The 22290-nt window shown below is 40.4% G+C and overlaps 1 protein-coding gene across 14 annotated transcripts in view; it reads left to right on the forward strand.

Annotated features, from left to right (window-relative positions):
- The window catches only part of ZNF19 (zinc finger protein 19), a 56990-nt gene that overhangs the window by 15911 nt on the left and 18789 nt on the right, over positions 1–22290 (forward strand). For 6 of the 14 annotated variants that reach the window (XR_009537081.1, XR_009537083.1, XR_009537082.1 and 3 more), the window contains 7 exons: positions 2313–2439; positions 3011–3124; positions 6481–7570; positions 12280–12399; positions 17502–17645; positions 21187–21257; positions 22034–22168. Coding sequence is in view for 1 of the 14 variants with exons in the window: in XM_060130899.1 (XP_059986882.1) it covers positions 2313–2439; positions 3011–3124; positions 6481–7574 (1335 nt within the window). In the remaining 13 variants the exon portion in view is untranslated. The other 8 variants (XR_009537088.1, XR_009537089.1, XR_009537080.1 and 5 more) reach the window with 7 other exon arrangements.

The following is a 22290-nucleotide window of genomic DNA, read 5'->3' on the forward strand; positions in this document are numbered from 1 at the left end:
GAAGTTGGCTTCAGAATCAGGGAAAATATATTTTCCTTGAGGTCAGTGCTGTTGGCTAATCAAGGCAGGGGGCTATAATAGGAATAATCTGCACTAGGACAGAACAACTGAAGTGAGGGATCCTGTAAAGCCTCAGTGGCTTTGTGGCCTTGAGCCAGTCACTTAACCTCTTTGCACCTTAACTTCATCTGTGAGGTGAACATTAAGTACCTTACATTTGTGGGACAGGGAAATTGATTTCTTGAGTTGATTTTACTTTTTGAGACTGATGAGTTGCTGGGTGTTCCTTAACCATTTCCTTCTTCCTGGGACTTATTTATCCAGTAACTTATCATCTATGAACTATATCCTAAGTCCCAATCCTGGATTTCTGGTGTCTGGCAGGTCCTTCTGCCTACTGCCTTACCAAGACATTATCTTTCTTGTTGCTCCCGTCCTCTTCTGATCTTCTGTAAGTTGTTAGTGAGTTACTGGTATCACCGTGTCGCAATCCTGACCACTCAGTTTCTAGGTTGCTGAGTAATTGTTGACTCTCTTCCTCCTTGATACCACTTTCAGAGAGTTACCAAGTCTCATTGCTTCTGCCTACTATCTCTTCCACTTGTCCCATCTTTTATATTGCCCTCATTCAGGGTTTGTCATTCCTTTTCTGGGATTTTGTTTGCAGAGTTTCCCAGATAGTTTCTCTGTGTACAGTCTTGTGCTTTCCCATCTCCAACTGTTACCTGATAGAGCTTGGTTTCCTGAGCTCGGATTTTATCCTGTAGTCCAGGGTTCTCAGACTTTGGTGTGCGTCAGAATCACCTGGAGGGCTTATGGAAGCACAAATTGCTTTTGGATTGGGGCCTGTGAATTTGCCTTTGCAACAAGTTCCTATGTGATCCTGCTGCTGCTCTGGGGAACCACACTTGGAGAACCACTGTTGTAGTTAGTCGTGACTCATTCAAGGAAGTCATTCAGTTGACTGAGTCAGTTTGTCATTTTAAGTTGTTGATTGTATGGCTGGCTGAGGATGGATTCAGAACAGGACAGGCCTGGAATTGGAGTTAAGTATCCCCAGCCCATACTACTGTACTGATAGTACCATAGTGAAGAGGAGTCAGATTCCAGAAACATATAGACAATGAAATTGGCAGGATTTGATTACTGACTATTTATCGGAAATGAGTAGTGACTAGGGCAAGTTAGTCTAGTATGAATTTCAATTTTCTAACTTAGGAGACTGGGATGAAATTCGCACTGTTAAATGAGAAACAGCACTGTCACTCACTGTGCCAGTTAGTTATGTGAATTGAAAATAGAGTCAGTTTGGCAGGGGGCAGGAAGGGGGGATGCGTTTGGTGTTAGATGGGTCAGATGTGTTAGGTCCCCCAGGGAGTCTGAGGCAGTGCTGGGGAGATCTGCAGAATCAGTTGAGGTGTTGGAAGGTGGCAGGATATTCACTGTGCATTCAGGTAACCAGGTTTGATACCAAAGTCTGGGGAATGAATAAGAGTTTTATAAACCAGATCCTGAGCTCTCTGGGAAGGTAGAGTTGGGACCATCAGAGAAGGGAAAGGGTGACTATTAAAAAAGCATGAGCCTTAGTTGGCAGAAACAATTACAGATTGTCTTGGAGGTATAAAGAAAAGCAGTTAAAAAAACTACCCAGCAGCAATTTGATTCCAGAAGCATCTTCTCCCAGGAAAACGCATCAGGAAGCATAATAGACTGCCCCCGGCAGCACTGAGCTGTCTCTACTGGACATTCTTGAGCACAGGCTGTACAACCCCTTCTTCAAGCAACAGATGAGGGTTGGATGAGACCAGTCATCAAGGCAAAAATGTGACTCTGTTCCTGTCATGTGGACTTGAGGTTTAGGGTAGAATGAGCATGTGTGGGGAACAGATGGATTGACTGGGCACTTGGGGCAGTGAAGGGGGAACAGGTCAGTCCTGAGATGCTACCTCTGAGTGGTGTCTGGAGAGACTGAAGCTAATTGTTTCCTTGTAGTTGCAACAATAAAAGACAAAGTTTTATAAAATCACAGAGATTTTGCTCTAGGAATATTAATTAATGGGAGACTTTCCAGGGTTTTCAAAATGTGTCGTGTTTTATGACACTAAATTTTGTGTTCAAATGGAAACTCTTCTGGTAGTGAGAGAAGTTCCAGATTTTTTGGTTGTAGCAATAGTCATTTAACACTCATTTCTTTCACATTTTCTCATTACTCATCCTTAATAAGACCCCTCCCTCATACTGTCCCCTGTACCCCACACTCTGGCCCTGAGCCATAGAATTGGCTCCGGGGCAGCAGGAACGTCTTATTTTAGGAGGTGGTGACCTTTGAGGACGTGGCTGTATACTTCACCCAGACAGAATGGGCTGGCCTTTCTCCTGCACAGAGGGCCCTGTACAGAAGTGTGATGCTGGAGATTTATGGGAACTTGACGTCTCTGGGTAAGGCCACTTTTCTCCTGGGACTCAGATCTATGCTTTCCCATTTCCTTCCTTTTTTCCTCCTTATCAGCCGGAGGTGTGGTGTGGAAAGGGAGGAGTCATCTCTTATATCCTTCACTGATGGTTCTGGGACTGAGACCAAATGACCCACTTGAGAGCTTGCTGGGTAGGGACAAGTCTTGGGTCAGTTTGGTCTCAATATAGGGAATTGCTGTCGCCTGGTAAGAGTATGATCTGTCCTCCCAGGGGCTCTGCACAGTAAGGAATAAGTAGCATCCATTGCCAGATAAGTTCTCAGCTTGTTGCTGTCTCCCCGTAGTCTAGGGAAGGATATGACCCCTTCCCTGTGTTTGCATATGTCCTGCAGGATCACTAACTTACGTACTCTTACTTGTTGTTTTAGGAAGAGGTCACAAATGCTCAGTTTCCACTTGAGCAAAAATCTTGGCTTTCCCCAGTCCTGAGCCCTATTCTGTGGATCTGTTTTATTATCACTGAGACTCCTGAGCTTTTCCTTCTTTTGACACAGCAGACACAGGACTGAAAGGTGCCATTTTCTACCCCTTTTCAGGATACCCAGTTCCCAAACCTGCATTGGTCTCACTTCTGGAGAGAGGGGATTTGCCTTGGGGCCTGGAGACACGGGATGATCCCCCTGCACAGGGGACCAAAGACATCTGTAAAAGTAAGTGAGGCAGGTTTAGGAACAGCAGCTACAGAGCTTTACAGAGCAGTATATTTTAAAGTGAACCATGCTGGGAAGGATTTAAATAAAACAGGTAATTTCTCAAAATAGGTAAAATATGAAACCATTTCCACCAATTTTAATTCTTCCTAACATATTTCCAATTAACACATCTCATAATTCTCGAATCTATTGCTCCTTTCTTCTTTTTTAATTAAAAAATGTTTTTTATTGAAGTATAATTGACATATAACAAATTAGTTTCAGGTATACAAATAATGATTTGATATTTGTGTACGTTGCGTTAATGATCACCACAAGAAGTCTAGTTAACGACCGTCCCCATACATAATTACAAAATTTTTTTTTCTTCCAGTGAGAACTTTTGATTTACTCTCAGCAACCTTCAAATATGCAGTACAGTATTGTTAACACTAGTCACCATGCTGTACATTACATTCCCATGACTTATTTTATAACTGGAAGTTTGTACCTTTACCTATTTCTCTCACTCCCTACCCCTGCCTCTAGCAACCACCAACCTGTTCTCTGTAACTGTGAGCTTGGTTTATTTGTTTGTGTGTGTGTGGTTTCCTTTTTTTAGATATAAGTGAGATTATACTGTATTTGTTTTTCTTTGTCTGACTTATTTCACTTAGCGTAATGCTCTCGAGGTCCATCGATGTTATCACAAATCGCAAGATTTCCTTCTTTTTTTATGGCTGAATTAACATTCTTCTGTGTGTGTGTGTATGTATGTATCAATCACATTTTCTTTATCCATTCAGCCATCAGTGGACACTTAGCTTGCTTCAGTATCTTGGCTATTATAAATAATGCTGCAATGAACATAGGGGTGCATATATCTTTTCTAGTTAGTGTTTTCATATTCTTTGGTTAAATACTAGGTGTTTTCATTTTCTTTGGAATTCCTGGATCACATGGTAGTTCTCTTTTTAATTTTTTTTTTTTAAAGCTTCTTTATTTATTTATTTATTTTTGGCTGTGTTGGGTCTTCGTTTCTGTTGCGAGGGCTTTCTCCAGTTGCGGCCAGCGGGGTCCACTCTTCATCATGGTGCGCGGGCCCCTCACTGCCGTGGCCTCTCTTGTTGCAGAGCACAAGCTCCAGACGCGCAGGCTTAGTAGTTGTGGCTCACGGGCCTAGTTGCTCCGCGGCATGTGGGATGCTCCCAGACCAGGGCTCGAACCCATGTCCCCTGCATTGGCAGGCAGATTCTCAACCACTGCGCCACCAGGGAAGCCCCTCTTTTTAATTTTTTGAGGAACCTCCATACTGTTTTCCATGGTGGGTGTACCAGTTTACATTCCCATCAACATTGCACAAGGGTTCCTTTTTCTCCACATCCTTGCCAACACCTTATTTCTTGTCTTTTTGATAATAGCCATTCTAATCAGTGTGAGGTGATATCTCATTGTGGTTTTGATTTGCATTTCCCTGATGATTAGTGATGTTGAGCATCTTTTCACGTGCCTGTTGGCTGTCTGTCTTCTTTGGAAAAATGTCTGTTCAGATCTTCTTAGTTTTTGTGGGGTTTTTTTGCGGTATGCGGGCCTCTCACTGTTGTGGCCTCTCCCGTTGCGGAGCACAGGCTCCGGACGCACAGGCTCAGCGGCCATGGCTCACGGGCCTTGCCGCTCCGCAGCATGTGGGATCTTCCCAGACTGGGGCATGAACCCGTGTCCCCTGCATCGGCAGGTGGACTCTCAACCACTGTGCCACCAGGGAAGCCTCTTCTTATTTTTTAATTGAATTGTTTGGGGGTTTTTTGCTATTGAGTTGTATGACTTCTTTACATATTTTGGATATTAACCCCTTATCAGATATATGGTTTGCAAATATTTTCTCCTGTTCATAGGTTGCCTTTTCATTTTGTTGGTTTCCTTTGCTGTGTAGAAGCTTTTTAGTTAAATGTAGTCCCACTTGTTTATTTTTGTTTTTGTTGCTTTTGCTTTTTCTGTCAGGTTCAAAAGATCATCTCCTAGATGTCAGGAGGTTACTGCCTATGTTTTCTTCTAGGAGTTTTATGGTTTCAGCTCTTACTTATGTTCAAGTCTTTAATCCATTTTGAGTTAACTTTTGTGTCCATTGCTCCTTTCTGAGTTTCATCATTGCCTGTCTCAGAGGCCCTCCTTCCTTGGATGGGATAGATTTATTCAGGAGCAGTTTTTGAGCACTTGCCATGTGCCAAGCTTTGATTTAGAAGCTCTGGAGGATATAAGTTATGGAGACAGATGTTTAGAGCTGCAAAATGTGTGTCAAGTGCTGTTGTTGATATATAGGCAGTGGGCTGTGAAGCATAGCAGGAGGAGAGGTTAGAGTAATTTCAGTTTAGAAGCTCAGGTGATGCTCCTTCAGTGGCAGGGCCATTTATTCTGAGTTCAACAGATAAGAATGGGTTGCAGATGGGAAAAAAAGGAAGGTAGTCTGACTGGAGGAAGGGAATAGAAGATCCACTTCAATTTCTGGCATAATATCTGACAGAGACTAGTATCTGAAATATATAAACAACTTTCCATCTCAACTGTTCTCTGCTTTTGAATATTTGGCACTTTCATTTTATTAGTCTTGTCTCAATAGCAGGCTGATGTTGGGAGTTTCAGTAATCTCTAAAATCTCTATCCAGTAGTCCCCCCTTATCTGTGGGGCATACATTCTAAGAACCCCAGTGGGTGCCTGAAACTGTGGATAATACTGAACCCTATGTAGTTGTTCCTGGGTATCTGTCGGGGATTGGCTCCAGGACCCCTGTGGATACCAAAATCTGCAGATGCTCAAGTCTCATACATAAAATGGCATAGTACAGCAGGCCTCCTGTAACTGCGGGTTCTTCACTCGTGGTTACAGAGGACTGACTGTGTATATGCCATGTCTTTTTCTATACATACATACCTATGATAAAGTTTAATTTATAAATTAGGCACAGTAAGAGAATATCTAAATTGCCAGCATCACTCCTCTTGCACTTTGGGGCCATTATGAAGTAAAATAGGGGTTACTTAAACACAAGCACTGCAATACCGCAATGGTCAATCTGATAACTGAATCAGCTACTTAGTAATAGGCAGGTAGCATATACAGAGGGATGATTTACATCTGATCACAGTGGGATGGCTCTAGTTTTCATCATGCTACTCAGTACAGTGCACAATTTAAAACTGAAGAATTGTTATTTCTGGAATTTTCCCTTTAATATTTTCAGACCGTGGTTGACAAGGAAACAGAAACTACAGAAAGGGAAACTGCAGATAAGGGGGGATGACAATAATTTTCAGTGTTCTTTTGTTTTCTAGTATAATCCTCAGGTGGCATTTTTGTTTTCTGTTTGTTATGTCAGATGCTGGGACCAACACTGACAATGAGTTAACACCAACATGGGGAGTTTCTGAAGAAAGAGATATGATGATGTTACATGGGCCACAGAAGAATGTTCTTAAGAGAAACAGCTTCCTAGAAACATGTGAACTGGAGAAGCACCAGGAAATCCCCACAGTGAAAAACATTAGAGGAAAGGTTCCAAGAATCCACTATAATAGGAAACCCTTCAGATGTGAGGAATGTGGCAAATGCTTCAGCTATTTTTCTTACTATGTTAGACACCAGAGAATCCACACTGGGGAGAAACCCTTTGAGTGTAATGAGTGTGGAAAAGCCTTTAATGGCAATTCTTCATTAATTCGACATCAGAGAATCCACACTGGAGAGAAACCCTATCAGTGTGAAGAGTGTGGGAGAGCCTTTAATGATAACGCAAATCTGATCAGGCATCAGAGAATCCACAGTGGGGACAGACCCTATCTCTGCACGGAGTGTGGAAATGGTTTCACCAGTAGTTCTGAGTTTGTTATACACCAGCGAATTCACACTGGGGAGAAACCCTATGAGTGTAATGAGTGTGGAAAAGCTTTTGTTGGTAATTCACCACTGCTGCGACATCAGAAAATCCACACTGGAGAGAAACCTTATGAGTGTAATGAGTGTGGCACAAGCTTCGGACGGACTTCTCATCTTAGTCAGCATCAGCGTATTCACACAGGGGAAAAGCCTTATCCTTGTAAAATATGTGGGCAAGCCTTCAATTTTCATACAAAACTAAATCGGCACCAGCGAGTCCACAGTGAGGTGAAACCCTTTGACTGTATAGATTGTGGAAAAGCCTTTAGTGCTCAGGATCAATTAAAAAGGCATCTAAGAATCCATATTCAGGAGACTTCCTATGTGTGTGATGAGTGTGGAGTAGTCTTCACTAGCAAAAGAAATCTGCTTCAGCATCAAAGAGTCCATACTAGAGAGAAAACCTGTGAATATGTCAAGTATGAAAAAACCTTTAGGACTTCTTCCCAGCTAGATCATATCCACCCTGGAGAGAAGCCAGTGCTGGATGTTGGATGTTTTGGCCTCCCAGAATTTTTTACCCCCTTTTACTGGTAATAGTACACTAAATTTCCTTTTGGATTCCGTCTTCCACTCAGGGGTAGAATTTGTGACACAGCCCCAGCTCAGCTGCAGGTTCCTTCCCTCAAGCTATAGCTGTTGGTTCAGATGTCAGTAGATAACCCAAGATAGTCCAGTTAGAATCCCAGACTTGGCAAGAGTTAATAACCTTGTAAATGGTGAGTGTGGCCCTGGCACAACAACCAGATGGCAGACTGTGGCCTGGCAATCCTTTCGCCTTCCAGTTGTTAACAAACTTTTGACATTCCTACTCATTAAGATCTTATTCACTCATACTCGTTAAGCAGCTGGGCCTCCTAATGGGCAGTTTCACAGTGGCCGAATGGTGTTGGAGAGCCACGTGCACCCATGTGGACTTTGGAAAGCCTGCCAATTATGAATTCCATGGTACTGAATAATCCTCGAACCTCCCAGTACTTCACTGAACAAGAATTTTCTGCCACCCTTAGCATTTGGTGTCTGCTCTTTGTCGTGGAGAGAGGAGACTGGAAAAATGAGCAATGTTTGTTCTTCAGGAGTGGTTGATTAATGTGGCTGGGGGGCAGGCATGAGTTCTGGGCTACCACCCCCACCCCCAGGAACAAGAGTGAGGTCTGTGTGCCTTCCTAGGGCACATGAGCTATGCAAGGACCTGATGCCCAAGGCAGGAGCCTCGAGTTTACCATCATGATCAACCTTGCTTTTCAGCAAATGGAAAAGCTTCTTGCTGTCGTGAAAGGATAGCAAGAACATTAGATGGGTGGCTGCAGCCCCTAACCCTAAGTGAATCCCTTTCTACCTTGTGCTTCAGATTCTGTGCTGTGCAGTGGGTGGTCAGTGATAGGGAATCTGCTGCTTTCACCGAGCCAGCATCTGTCCTCATGTCCAAGTGCAGCACCTCAGCTTTCCTTTGGGAGCTACATCTTACCTGCTTCCAGTCCAAATAGTTTCAGAGGGCTGACCCCACATTCCACCCACCTGGCCGATCCCATCTTCCATCCTCTGATTGCTGTGATCAGTGCAAGGATGAGAATGTTATCCAAGCCAGGCCAAAGGCATTCTAAGCCATGAGTTTTCAAGGAAGCCTACTGAAGGAGAAACCATTCCCAGTATGGACTTTAAGCTTGTGTCATTTTGGAGTTGGTGGATGCAATGAGAGAAACTGTGCCTGTGAATGGGACCACAAGACACTCAGCCCACAAGACAGCAGGCTGATGGTCGGAGAGGGACCAGGTCACACTACAAGCATGTGAGCCCTTGGACCTGACACCTCTGAACCCAGTTTTCATCTTGTCTCTTGTAAGGATTAATTTCTGTCATTTAAAATATTTATTTTACTTGAGTAAGCGTGTCTAGTCCCTTGTAATCAAGTAAGTCCTGACACATCAGGATCATTTTTTTAATTTTATTTATTTACTTTTGGCTGCATTAGGTCTTCATTGTTACATGCAGGCTTTCTTTAGTTGCGGTGAGTGAGGGCTGCTCTTCATTGTGGTGCATGAACTTATTGCAATGGCTTCTCATTGTGGAGCACAGGCTCTAGGCGTGCAGGCTTCAGTAGTTGTGGCACTCGGGCTTCAATAGTTGTGGCTTGCAGGCTCTAGAGCGCAGGCTCAGTAGTTGTGGCACATGGGCTTAGTTGCTCCACAGCATGTGGGATCTTCCCAGACCAGGGCTTGAACCCGTGTCTCCTGCATTGGCAGGCAGATTCATAACCACTGCGCTACCAGGGAAGCCCACATCAGGATCATTGATTCCTGAGACTCCCTCTGGCATGGTGTCCTCATTGGGCGGGGCATGTCTGGGGAAGATAAAGACACTGGGTGGGGTCAGATTTAAGGGGAGCTGCCAAACAACTCTGTTCCTGTTTCCTCTGTGTCCCAGGAGGGGGAAATCCCAGAACACGGAGAGAACTAGCAAGGAGAAGGGGTCAGAGGATGGTTAATTGGTCTGCTTGTATTTTCCATATTAAATGGGGGTGTTTTTCACCTGTTGGAATCATCCAGAACATCTGCCAGGAACTCCTGACAGTCTGTATACTTATTGGACTCCTACACTAAAATAATCCATGAAAATCTATCAACTTATTTTACCTGTAACAACTGGCAATTCTTTAAGGACAAATATCTTCAGACTTCCAACAGTCAGTTGCATTTATTGGCAGACAACTTTTATCAGCCTCATTGCTTTTTTGTTTTTAAAAGCCCCTCTTTCTCTTCCCCAGAAATTCTTTTGTTAAAGCAGGAAGGTAGCTAGATGTGAGCAGAGAAGGGGGGGTGGGGCATGGGCCAGATGGCAGGAAACCATGCGTCTTGTAAAAGGCGGGGGTGGGGTGGGGTCCTTGGAACCTCCAAACTGGCAGGAAACCATACATTTTGGGATAAGTGTCCTGGAGGCAAAGAAAGGTAGGAAAAGGTGGGAATCTGGTGTCTGAATGTAACCTTTGGCTCATTATGCTCTCCTTACAATAAAATTAGCCTTGCAGATAAGAAGTACCCATCATGCACAGAAGCCATGACACTTCTGATCAAGGCTAAATAAGGACAAAAATTCCTCCTCCCCCCGGGAAGGTGGCGCTGGGGTGAAAATCAGGGAATATGACCCCCAAATCCCTCCCTCCCCAATGAACATTACACCCCATGTAACCGGCTTGCCAAAAGAACTCAGGGCAGCTTACTCACCTGAGCCTGCCCGCTCTCCCCAAGAGCGTACTATAGCTTAAATAAATCCTCACTTTACTTTCTTGACCTCCCTGTCTCATCTGTGAATTCTGCCTGGGGCGAGGCAAGAACCTTTCACTTTCAGGGTTACCTGAATCTGTGTCTCCCAAACAGCAATTCTTAAAGACCCCAAATAAATTATTTTCCTGTTTGTTGTCTCCTGCATTATTTTGTTTCTGGTTGACACACTTAGCAATATATACAGAGTCATCTTTGTCTTTGCTTGGGCTTGTGGTTCATTTCTTTCTATTGTTAAATTGTATTCCATTGCATATATATAGGAGAGGAAAAATAAATTTTCCTCCACCCTTCTTTGTTCTTGGTTCAGATCCCACCCTGTAACGACCTCATAAAAAAGCAACTTCTAATGCGTTTATATTGTTCCATGTTCGCAGTTTTGAAAAAAAATTAATCAGCCTAAAATAATTCTTACATCAAACAGGCATATTTGGGGGTCCATATGCTCTTACCCTTGACATGTAGGTGCCCCAATAATCTTATGCGTTCATCTACAGAAGAACATCCTAATATCTTTAAGCTTTTAGCCATTATGAATAGAACTTGCGTATAATTTTATGGTAGTTTTTGTTTGAACAGTTTTTCAAAGCAATTGTCTAAATACTAGAGGTCTGATTTTTCTATCCTATGCTAAGACTTTTTTAGTTTTGGAAAAAACTGCCAAACTGTCTTCCAGAGTGATTGTACCTGTACTCCACCAGCAGAGCAGGAAAGTTCCTGTTGTTCTTCCCCCAGTTGATATTGTCATTTTTTGGAGTTAGCAGTTCAAATAGGTGTGCAGTGCTAGCTCATCGTTGTTTTAATTTGTATTTCCCTAATGGTATATGAAGTTGAGTATATTCTTGTATGCCTGTTTACACTCTGTGTATCTTCTTTGGCCAGGAGTCTGTTCCGATCTTTGCCCATTTTTAATGAGGTTTTTTGTTCTAGGGTTCTTGGGAAAATTTGATTATCAATCCTTTATTAGCTATGTGCTTGGCAAATATTTTTCTCTCAATTTGTGGTTTTTCTAATTTTATAAAATCCACATTATTAAATTTTTTCTTGTTGATAGGCTTTTGGTGGTGTGTGTTAAGTCATCTCCACACCCAAGGTCATGTAGATTTTTTTTCCGTTTTCTTCTAGAATTTTTATAGTTTTTTAATTTAAGTTTGTGGACAATTTTGGGTGAGTTTGGGTATAAGTTGTAAAGTTTATGTCTATATTCATTTCATTCCATGTTTTCTAGTTAATTACTTGGAGAGTAGTGTCCAGTTTTCCCAATACCATTTTTTCAGGGGACTGTCCTTTCCCTGTTGTATGTTCTTGGCCCTACTGTCATGAATTAACTAACCACACATATGTGGGTTTATTGCTGGGCTCTCTATTCTGTTCCTTTATTCCGTGTATCTGTGTGTGTGGCAGTTCCACACTGTTTTGGTTACCTTAGTTCTGTGATACAGTTTGAAGTCAGAGGGGGAGATGCCTCCAACTGTTTTCTTTTTTCTCAGAATCCCTTTGGCCATTCAGGATCCTTTGTGGTTCCATACAAATATTATTATTTCTGGTTTTACAAAAAATGCCATTGGAAATTTAATCAAGATTGCATTGAATCTGTAGATGGCTTTGGGTATAATGGACATTTTAGTAATAGTAATTCTTCCAATCCATGAGCACAGAATATTTTTCTATTTATTTGTGTCTTCCATTTTTAAAATCAGTGCTTGATAGTTTTCTGAGTACAGGTCTCTCATGTCCTTGGTTAATTTATTCCTAGGTATTTTGTTCTTTCTGATGAAGTTATAAATGGGATTTCCATAATGTCTCTTTCTAGTGGTTCATTATTAGTGCATAGAAACTTAACTGATTTTTGTATATTGATTTTATAGTCTGCAACTTCACTAAATTTTATTCCAACAGTTTTTTTTGTGGAGTGATGTGGAAAGTTGTAATTCTAAAATCCCACTGTTTCTACTGTATCCCAGGTCATCCATAACACCCAAGACATGGTGGCTCCTAGTGTAATCTTCTTACGGTGTCTCTTAATAACATGTGGACTCCTACAAGGCCAATTAACATCACAGCTTTCGTTGAACTGGATCTGGGTAAGTCTTGGCATTTATAACGAAGTTCAATATGTTCTGTTTTTCTGGCATGGTATTGACATGGTTGTTTTGAAAAGTAATTTCTAGTAATTTCACACATACAGAAAATTTTCCACAAAAGTAAAAAGTATTCACATTTGCCACTTCACACAAAATACTCCAGTGTGTTTTACCCAAAACAGGGATACTCTCCCTGAGAACCAGCACATAAGCCCCAAATCAAGAAATTATATGGTACCCACATTATAATTTAATCCACAAGCCCAGTTTAACTTTCACCAGCTGTCCGAATGTTTGAAAGTATCTTTTTCCATTCTGATCCGGTTTTCTTTTTTTTGGAATGATTACTTAGATTTTCCCTTATTTTTATAACCTTAATGGATTTAAGGCACACAAGACAAGTATGTGATCAGGGTGGCCTTTTCTGTATGGCTTTTTTCAGTACGGATGTTTTCAGTGTTCATCCATGTTGTAACACTTATCACTGCTTAATTCATTTTTTCCCCACTGTTATTAAAAATACATGACATGACATTTACCATTTAAACATTTTAAGTGTACAGTTCTGTGGCATTAGCTACCTTCATACTGTTGTACAAATAACCTCACCATCCATGTCTAGAACTTTAAAAATTTTTCTCAAGTGAAACTCTGTATCCATTCACTCACAGCCCTCAGCCCCTGGAAACCACATTCTTTTTGTCTCTGAATTTGACTTCTCTGGACTGACTTATTTCACTCAGCATGGTGACTTCAAGGTTCATCCATGTTGTGGCATATATGAGAATTACTTTAGTTTTAAAGGCTGAATCATGTCCTATTGTGTTTATTTGTTCATACCATATTTTGTTTACTCATTCATCTGTTGATGGGTACTTGGGTTTCTGCCACCTTTTGGCTACTATGAATAATGCTGCTATGAATATGGTTGTACAAATATCTGTTTCAGTTTCTGCTTTCAAATATTTTGAGTATATATACTGAAGTAGAATTGACAGATCATATATTAATTGTCTGTTTAAGTTTTTGAGGAACTACCATATTGTTTTCCAGAGTGGCACCACCATTTTACTTTATTTCTTTATATGGTATAGGTTAGTTTATGGATTTACCCATTTTATTTATCCATTCACCCTTTGAAGGACATTTTACTTGTTTCTACCTTTTGGCTATTGTGAACTGCACTGCTATGGATATTTGTGTACAAGTTTTTGTTTGCACACCTGTTTTTATTTTTTAATTTATTTTTTATTGAAGTATAGTTGATTTACAATGTGTTAATTTCTGCTATACAGCAGTGGTTCAGTTATACATATATATATTTTTAAATATTCTTTTCCATTATTGTTTATCATAGGATACTGAATATAGTTCTCTGTGCTATACAGTAGAACCTTGTTTATCCATTCTATATATAATAGCTTACATCTGCTCACCCCAACCTCCCACTCCATCCTTCCCCCACCCCCCTCCCCCTTGGCAACCACAACTCTGTTCTCCATGTCTGTCTGTTTCATAAATAGGTTCATTTGGGTCATATTTTAGATTCCACATATAAGTGATATCATATGGTATTTATCTTTCTGACTTACTTCACTTAGTATGATAATCTCTAGTTGCATCCATGTCACTGTAAATGGCATTATTTCATTCTTTTTTATGGCTCAGTAGTATTCCATTGTATATATGTATCCCATCTTCTTTATCCATTCATCTGTCGATGGACATTAAGGTGGTTTCCATGTCTTGGCTGTTGTGAATAGTGCTGCTATGAACATAGGGGTGCATGTATCTTTTTGGATTAGAGTTTTGTCTGGATATATGCCCAGGAATGGGCTTGCTGGATCATATGGTAGTTCTATTTTTAGTTTTCTGAGGAACCTCCATACTGTTCTCCATAGTGGCTGCACCAACTTACATTCCCACCAACAGTGTAGGAGGGTTCCCTTTTCTCCACATCCTCTCCAATATTTTGAATACCTGTTTTCAATTTTTTGGGGTCTATAGGAGTGACGTTGTTGTACCATATGATAATTGTATTTTTATCTTTTATTGGAAATGCCAAACTATTATGCACATAAGCTGCACCATTTTCCATTTCCACAAGCAATGTTGGGTTTCATTTTCTCTACAGTGTTAACATTTGTTAATTTCTGTTTTTTGATTATAACCATTTTAGTATGTGTGAAGGAGTACTGAATTATGGTACTACTTTGCATTTCCAGCACAACAACTGATGTTTTACACCTTTTCACGTGCTTGTTGATTATTTGCTTTTCTTGTCTGGGGACAGGTCTATTCAAGTCATTTTCCATTTTAAAATTTGTGTTGTCTTTTTGTTGATGTTTTGTAAACGTTCTTGATATATTCTGAAGAACAGATTCTTGTCTGATATAATACAATCTGCAAATATTTTCTTCCTTTCTGCCGGCTGTGTTTTCACTTTTTGGATATCATCTTTTGATGCACAAAAGTTTTTAAAATTGAGGAAATATAATCTATCCATTATTGCATGGTTATTGTAACCTTCTGGCTTTGCTTATCTGTAACTAACGATTCCAAATGTAAGATGCCAACCTACCACCTCTGTCCTACATTGAATTCATTGTTTGCTCCCTTTAGATTACAGATATAGTAGTATTACTACTGTTAGGTATTACCACCATGGGAAAGAACTTAGAGTCCAGTATTTATGTATAGCACATTTTGCCTTTGCTCTGCAGAGTCCATTTATTTCCATAGTTACTTAAGTCAGCACCTTTTGCCCTACCAACTGAGTTTTTTCCGTACATTTCTAAATCAGTTAGATTCTTTGTCACATCTGTATTCCATCCTGTGACACTCCCATATCCTAAATAAATTTGATTATGATTTACTTGTTGGGTTGTAAAAACCCATGGGTTTAGATTAATGCATAGTGGCAAGTATCCATCAAAGTACCATATAGAACATTTCAAACCCCACACCATAACTTGTTTACCATCTTTTTTTTTTAAAATAAATTTATTTATTTTATTTTTGGGTCTTCATTGCTGTGCGCAGGCTTTCTTTAGTTGCAGTGAGCAGGGGCTACTCTTCATTGCAGTACACGGGTTTCTCATTGCAGTGGCTTCTCTTGTTGCGGAGCACGGGCTCTAGGCGCACAGGCTTCAGTAGTTGTGGCTCACAGGCTCTAGAGCGCAGGCTCAGTAGTTGTGGCACACAGGCTTAGTTGCTCTGTGGCATGTGGGATTTTCCTGGACCAGGGCTCGAACCTGTGACCTTTGCATTGGCAGGCGGATTCTTAACCACTTGCGCCACCAGTGGGAAGCCCTACCATCTTTGTTTTGCCTGTTCCCGAATGTCATATAAGTGGGGTCATACAGTGTGTACCTCCTCAGACTGGGTTTTTTCACTTAGCAATACTGTATACTTGTAAGATTAATCCATGTTTTTTGCAAGGGTTGATGGTTTATTCCTTTCTATGTCTGAATAGTATCCCATTGCATGTGTATGAGAGGAAAAATAATTTTCCCTCTACCCTCCTAGGTTCTTGGTTGAGAAGTGCCCCCCATAATAAAAGATTACCATCAGAAAAACAAAGAGAAGTTTAATAACATTTGTACTTCCTATATGCATGGGCGATGCCCAGGAAAAATTAGTCCCTGAAATGGCCTAAGTCATCACCTTAAATACCATCTTCACCTAAAAACAAAAGAAGGGCTTCCCTGGTGGCACAGTGGTTAAGAATCTGACTGCCAATGCAGGGGACACGGGTTTGAGCCCTGGTCCAGGAAAATCCCACATGCTGCAGAACAACTAAGCCCGTGAGCCACAACTACTGAGCCTGCGCTCTAGAGCCCGTGAGCCACAACTACTGAGCCCGCATGCCACAACTACTGAAGTCCGTGAGCCTAGAGCCCGTGCTCTGCAACAAGAGAAGCCACCACAATGAGAAGCCCGTGCACCACGACGAAGAGTAGCCCCTGCTGGCTGCAACTAGAGAAAGCCCACGCGCAGCAATGAAGACCCAATGCAGCCAAAAATAAATTAATTAAAATAAATTAAAATTTAAAAATTAAAAAAAATTTAAAAAAAAGAAAACGCAGATTTAAGTCCTGGCCTTCTCTACTGATAAGTGTTTCATGAGATTTAGTCATCTGTCTATTCCTGGTACAGAGAGGGAGACAACTTTTTAAATGGATATTTCCCTTATAAATGTAAATTTCCTTCACAAAAGTGTAATCTTGACTTGGTTTTCAGAAATTGTCTCTTTTAAAAACAATCAATCAAGCCAAAATAATCCTTACACCAAACAGGCATATTTTGGGGTAGCATATTCTGTTCCCCCAACATGGATGTACCCCAGTTTTCTTATATGTTCATCTGTTGAAGGGCATACTGATTTAAGTTTTTAGCCATTCTGAATAGAGATGCTATGCTTAATTGCATCCTCATTTTTGTTTGGACCTAGTTCTGCAGAGCAGTTGTCTAAATACTGGAGGCAGGATGTTGGCTCTTTAGGTGAGATTTGTTTAGCTTTGGAAAAATCTTCCAAAATGTCTTACAGAGTAGCTGTATATTTATTTTACTGGCAGTGATGTATAGTTCCCATTGTTCCTCACACTCCATCAATTGGTAGTGTCTTTTTTTTTTTGAGTTCAGCAGTTTTAATAGTTGTGCAGTGCTATCTCATTGTTTTAATTTGTAAGTCCCTAATGATATATGATGTTGAGTATATTTTTGTATGCTTACTTACTATCTACTTTGGCCAGGTCTCCATTCAGATTTTACCCATTTCTAATGGGGTTGTTTGTTCTATAGTTCTTGATATAATGAGTACAAATCCTTTATCAGATAAGTGTTTTGCAAATCTTTTTCTTTCCGTTTGTGGCTTATCATGGGATTTGGGGCTCCATTTGAGTCTAAATTTTCAAATTTAGTGGATTCATCAGACCTGCCAGCTGAGAGCAGGGCCTCCAGTGGAAGGTAAGTGGCTGAGGCTTGCACTTCCAAACTGGCCAGCAGGTGGAGCCAAGTCCACCTCTCTGACTTTCGAGGCTAGTGCGTGTTCAGCCGGAGGACTTGATTCCATGCAGCTGACCGGGGCTTGGTCTTTTCAGGATTCTCCAGGGCTTTGGCTTCCGGACAATGACTGGCTGAGTCAACATAGACAGGAGGTTGGTCTCCTCCGGACATACTAGTCCATGCAGACAGGAGCCAGTGTCTTCAGGACCTGCTGGGAGGCACCGCCACAGGAGTAAAAGGTAAAGAAAAAGTGGGGAGAAGCTTCCTGTATGCGGCTGACTGCTGAAAGGGGGTCTGTTTTCAGAGAAGCCAGCAGACAATCGGCTTGATGTGGAAATGTGGGGATTTCAGGTCATTTTGTGTGTAGTGTAGACAGTTTCCAGTGTCTTTCTTTGGTGTGTGGTATCTAGTTTCTTTGGCATCAGTTTATTGAGGGGACTTTACCCCAGTGTATGTCCTTGGCAGCTTTGTCATAAATTAAGTGACCACATACATGTGGGTATATTTCTGGGTTCTCTGTTCTGTTCCTCTGGTACATGTGCCTGTTTTTATGCCAAGTTTTGGTTTTGGTTCTGGTTCCTGTAGCTTCACAGTGTAGTTAGAAGTCAGGGGGCAAGTTGATTCCAGCTGTGTTCTCTTCCTTAGGATTGCTTTGGCTATTTGGGGTCCTTTTTGGTTCCACACAGGATATATAGAATTGTTTGTTCTGTTTCTGTGAAAAATGCCACTTTAATTATGTTAGAGATTGAATTGAATGTGTACACTGCTTTGGAAGGATGAACGTTTTAAGAATATTCTTCCAGTGCCTGATCACGAATATTTTTCTTTGTGTCTTCTTCGGTTTCTTTATTAGTGTCTTACAGTTTTCATTGTGCAAGTCTTTCACATCATTGGTTAAATCTATACCTAGGTATTTTGTTCTTTTTGATGCAGCTGCAAATGGGGTCGTTTTCTTAATTTTTCTTTCTGATACTTCTTTATTAGTGTATAGAAACTCAAATGATTTTTGTGTATTGCTTTTGTATCATGCAACTTTACTAAATTCATGTACTACTTGTAACTTTTGGCGGTTTGATGTGGAAAATTGTAATTCAAAAATCCCTTTGTTTCTACCACATCCCAGGTCATCCACAACCCCCAAGACACAGTGACTGCTAATAATATAATCTTCCCATAGCACCTCTTAATAATATATGATTCCTACAAGAGCAGTTAGCTTAACCATTTTGGGTGAAATGAATCTGGGTAGGGCTTGGCCTCATCATGAAGTTTGATGTCTTATCTATTCTTCTGGCATGGTGTTGACATGTTTTGCAAAGTTATTTACTTTCTACTAACTTCAAACATACAGAAAACTTGCAGTAGCAGTACAATGTAGTCTTTATCTGTAAGTTTAGATTCCCCAGTGATCACTGTTTTACCACATATGCCAATTTCAATGACTGTTTCCATTGTGTTTCCACCCCAAAAAGGGACACTCTCCCAGGGAACACCCCTATAACCCCCATATGAGAAATCATTACATCCACTGGCTCCACTTCCACTTCCATCACCTGCCCCAAAGCATGAAAATGTCTTTTTCCATTTTTTTCCAATGTTTCCAAACCTTTTTCCAATGTTTCCAAAAAGAAAACATTCCAGTTTTCTTTTTCTGGAAGCAGTCTTGAGACTTCCCCTCATTTTCACAGCCTTGATGGATTTAAAGCACACAAGATGAGTATGATCTGGGTGGCCTTTTCTGCATAGCTTTTCTCTTAGGATGTTTTCAATGTTCATACATGTTGTAACTTGTATCAGTACTTCATTCACATTTTCCATTGTGATTAAATATCGAACATAATAACATTTACCACTTAAACCATTTAAAATATATAGTTCTATGACATTCACATTTATATTATTGTACAAATATCCTCACCATCCATCTCCTGTACTTGTTTTATTCCAAGTGAAACTGCATCCATTAAACACTAACTCCCTTCAACCCTTGTCAACCACATTCTACTTTCTGTCTCTCAATTTCACTTCTCTGGATACCTCATAGAAGTGGGATCATATAATATTCGTCCTTTTGTGACTGGGTTATTTCACTTAGCATAATGACTTTAAGACTCATACATGTTGTAGCATGTGTCTGAATTTCCTTAGTTTTTAAGGCTGAATAATGTACCTTTGTGTATATTATCACATTTTGCTTATCAATTCATCTATCCATGGACACTTGGGTTGCTTGTGCCTTTTGGCCAGTGTAATGCTGCTGTGAATATGGGTGTAAAATATCTGTTTAACTCCCTCCTTTCAAACCTCTTGGGTATATACCCTGAAGTGGAAGTGATGAATCATACTTTGTTTTTGACGAACTGCCATACTGTTTTTCCACAGCAGATGGCACCATTTTGCTATATTTCTATGTATGGCAGAATAATATGGAACTTTTTATAGATCTACCCTCTTTTGCTTCTCCATTCATCCACTGATGGATATTTGAATTTTTTCTACCATTGGGCCAATGTAAGCAATGCTGCTATGAATATTCATGTACAAGTTTTTGTTTGAACTCCTGTTTCCAATTCTTTGTGGCACATATCTAGGCATTGAGTTCTTGAACCAGACTCTAATTGTATTTTACCTTTTTGGAGGAAATGCCAAACTATACATTTCCACAAGCAATGTGTAAGGGTTCCAATTTCTCTACATTGTTGCCAGCATTTTTGTTTGTTCTTGATTATAATCATTTATTATATGTGAATAGATGTCACTTTGTGGTTTTAATTTGCATGTCCATCATAACATTAAAGAAATATACCTAAGAGGGTTTTATTAGACTCTCAAACCTCAGGACACTGCTTAGTAGACATAGCTGTTGTATAACCAAAAACTATTCACTTTCTCTTTAAACAAATTTTAAAAACCATTAAGCACAAAAACGATCCACCAAAATTCATTACAATATCACAACCACTCAATTAACCCAGTTAACCCAAGCCCGCCATAAATTTGTGAAGGTTTTGAACAAAGACCTACAAAACTACCAAAATAGTACTTAAAACAAATACAATGTGTGTCATCATTATTCTTAAATGCAATGTAATCATGGCCAATGATCTGAAAAATCATCATTGTATTTCAGCTATAGAAACACTAATGACCAACATTTTAAAATCCCACCCATTAATCAGAATTGTTAATAATGCATATAATGATCTACCAGCCCCATCAAATAGCTCATGATGAAAATTTCATCCCTGCTTTATATTTAATTTTACAAATCTTGACAGGGTTATTTTTTGAATTTTTTGGCTCCGTTGGGTCTTCGTTGCTGTGCGTGGGCTTTCTCTAGTTGTGGTGAGCAGGGGCTACTCTTTGTTGCGGTGCGCAGGCTTCTCATTGCAGTGGCTTCTCTTGTTGCAGAGCACAGGCTCTAGGGCACACAGGCGTCAGTAATTGTGGCACACGGGCTCAGTAGTTGTGGCTCACAGGCTCTAGAGCGCAGGCTCAGTAGTTGTGGTGCACAGACTTAGTTGCTCCGCATGTGGGGTCTTCCCAGACCAGGGCTTGAACCCATGTCTCCTGCATTGGCAGGCGGATTCTTAACCACTGCACCACCAGGGAAGCCCAACAGGGTTATTCTTAACAATACATTAATACATCAGATACAGTAACTGCCTTCTCATCTATAACTCATATCTACCGAAACAAACCATGGATGAATTATCTGATATGTATATGCAGACGGACCTTTCCTATTCTTATTCTTTGTTTGCTTATTTATCCATGTAGGGCGAGGCCTGTGTTATGGATCTTACACCTTCCTAGAAATATGAAACAACGGAATCGTCCTACTATTTAAGGTAATAGTCCAGCATCCTTTTGAAGAGCATCAGTCATGACAAGTCTCCTTTCAGTAATTCCTTACATTGGCATTAACCTAGTCAAATGACTCTTAGGAGGATTCTCAGTTGATAAAGCCACCCTTCCCCTATTCTTCACGTTCCACTTTATCCTCCTATTCATTATTGCAGCTTTAGCAGTTCTTCACCTATTATTCCTTCATGAAACAGGCTCTAATAATCCAACAGGGATCTCATCCTATATGGACAAAATCCCATTTTATCCATACTACACAATTAAGGATATCTTGGGTGCCTTGTTCCTATTTGTAATCTTACTAATACTAGTACTAGTCTCACCTGACCTTCTAGGTAGAGAAAGTTATACTCCACCTAACCTCCTCAGCACTCTCCCTCACATCAAACGAGAATGACACCTCTTATTTTCATATGCAATTCTGTGATCTATTCACAACAAATAGGAAGTGTACTAGTATTAACCATCTCATTCCTAATTTGATTGATTGTCCCAGTACTTCATACAGTGAAACAATGAAGTATAACATTATGACCTCTTAGCTAACGTTTATTCTGAGTACTTGTAGGGGACCTATTAACAGTAACATGAATTGGAAGACAAACCATTGATCACCCATTTATTATCATCGGACAAACAGCATCTATTCTATACTTTCTCATAATTATAGTCCTTATACCACTAACAAGCATTATTGAAAATAACCTCCTAAAATGAAGAGTCTTTATAGTATATTTATTACTTTGTTCTTCTAAACCAGAAAAGGAAAACATTTTTCCCTAAGACTCGAGGAAGAAGCTCCATCCCCACCATCAACACCCGAAGCTGAAATTCGACTTCAACGATTCCCTGAACAACTTGCTTATGGGACATTAACACTGTCTTTAAGTACTATGTAAGTATTTAAAAGTGACATCTTGAAAACTAACATTACTGTGTACTTTGTGCATTTTGTGCCCTTCCACATGTGTAAGTATATATACCTTCTTATGCATAATACATGATATGTAATCATAA

Source organism: Lagenorhynchus albirostris, chromosome 19, assembly GCF_949774975.1.
Source record: "Lagenorhynchus albirostris chromosome 19, mLagAlb1.1, whole genome shotgun sequence".
Lineage (NCBI taxonomy): Eukaryota > Metazoa > Chordata > Mammalia > Artiodactyla > Delphinidae > Lagenorhynchus > Lagenorhynchus albirostris.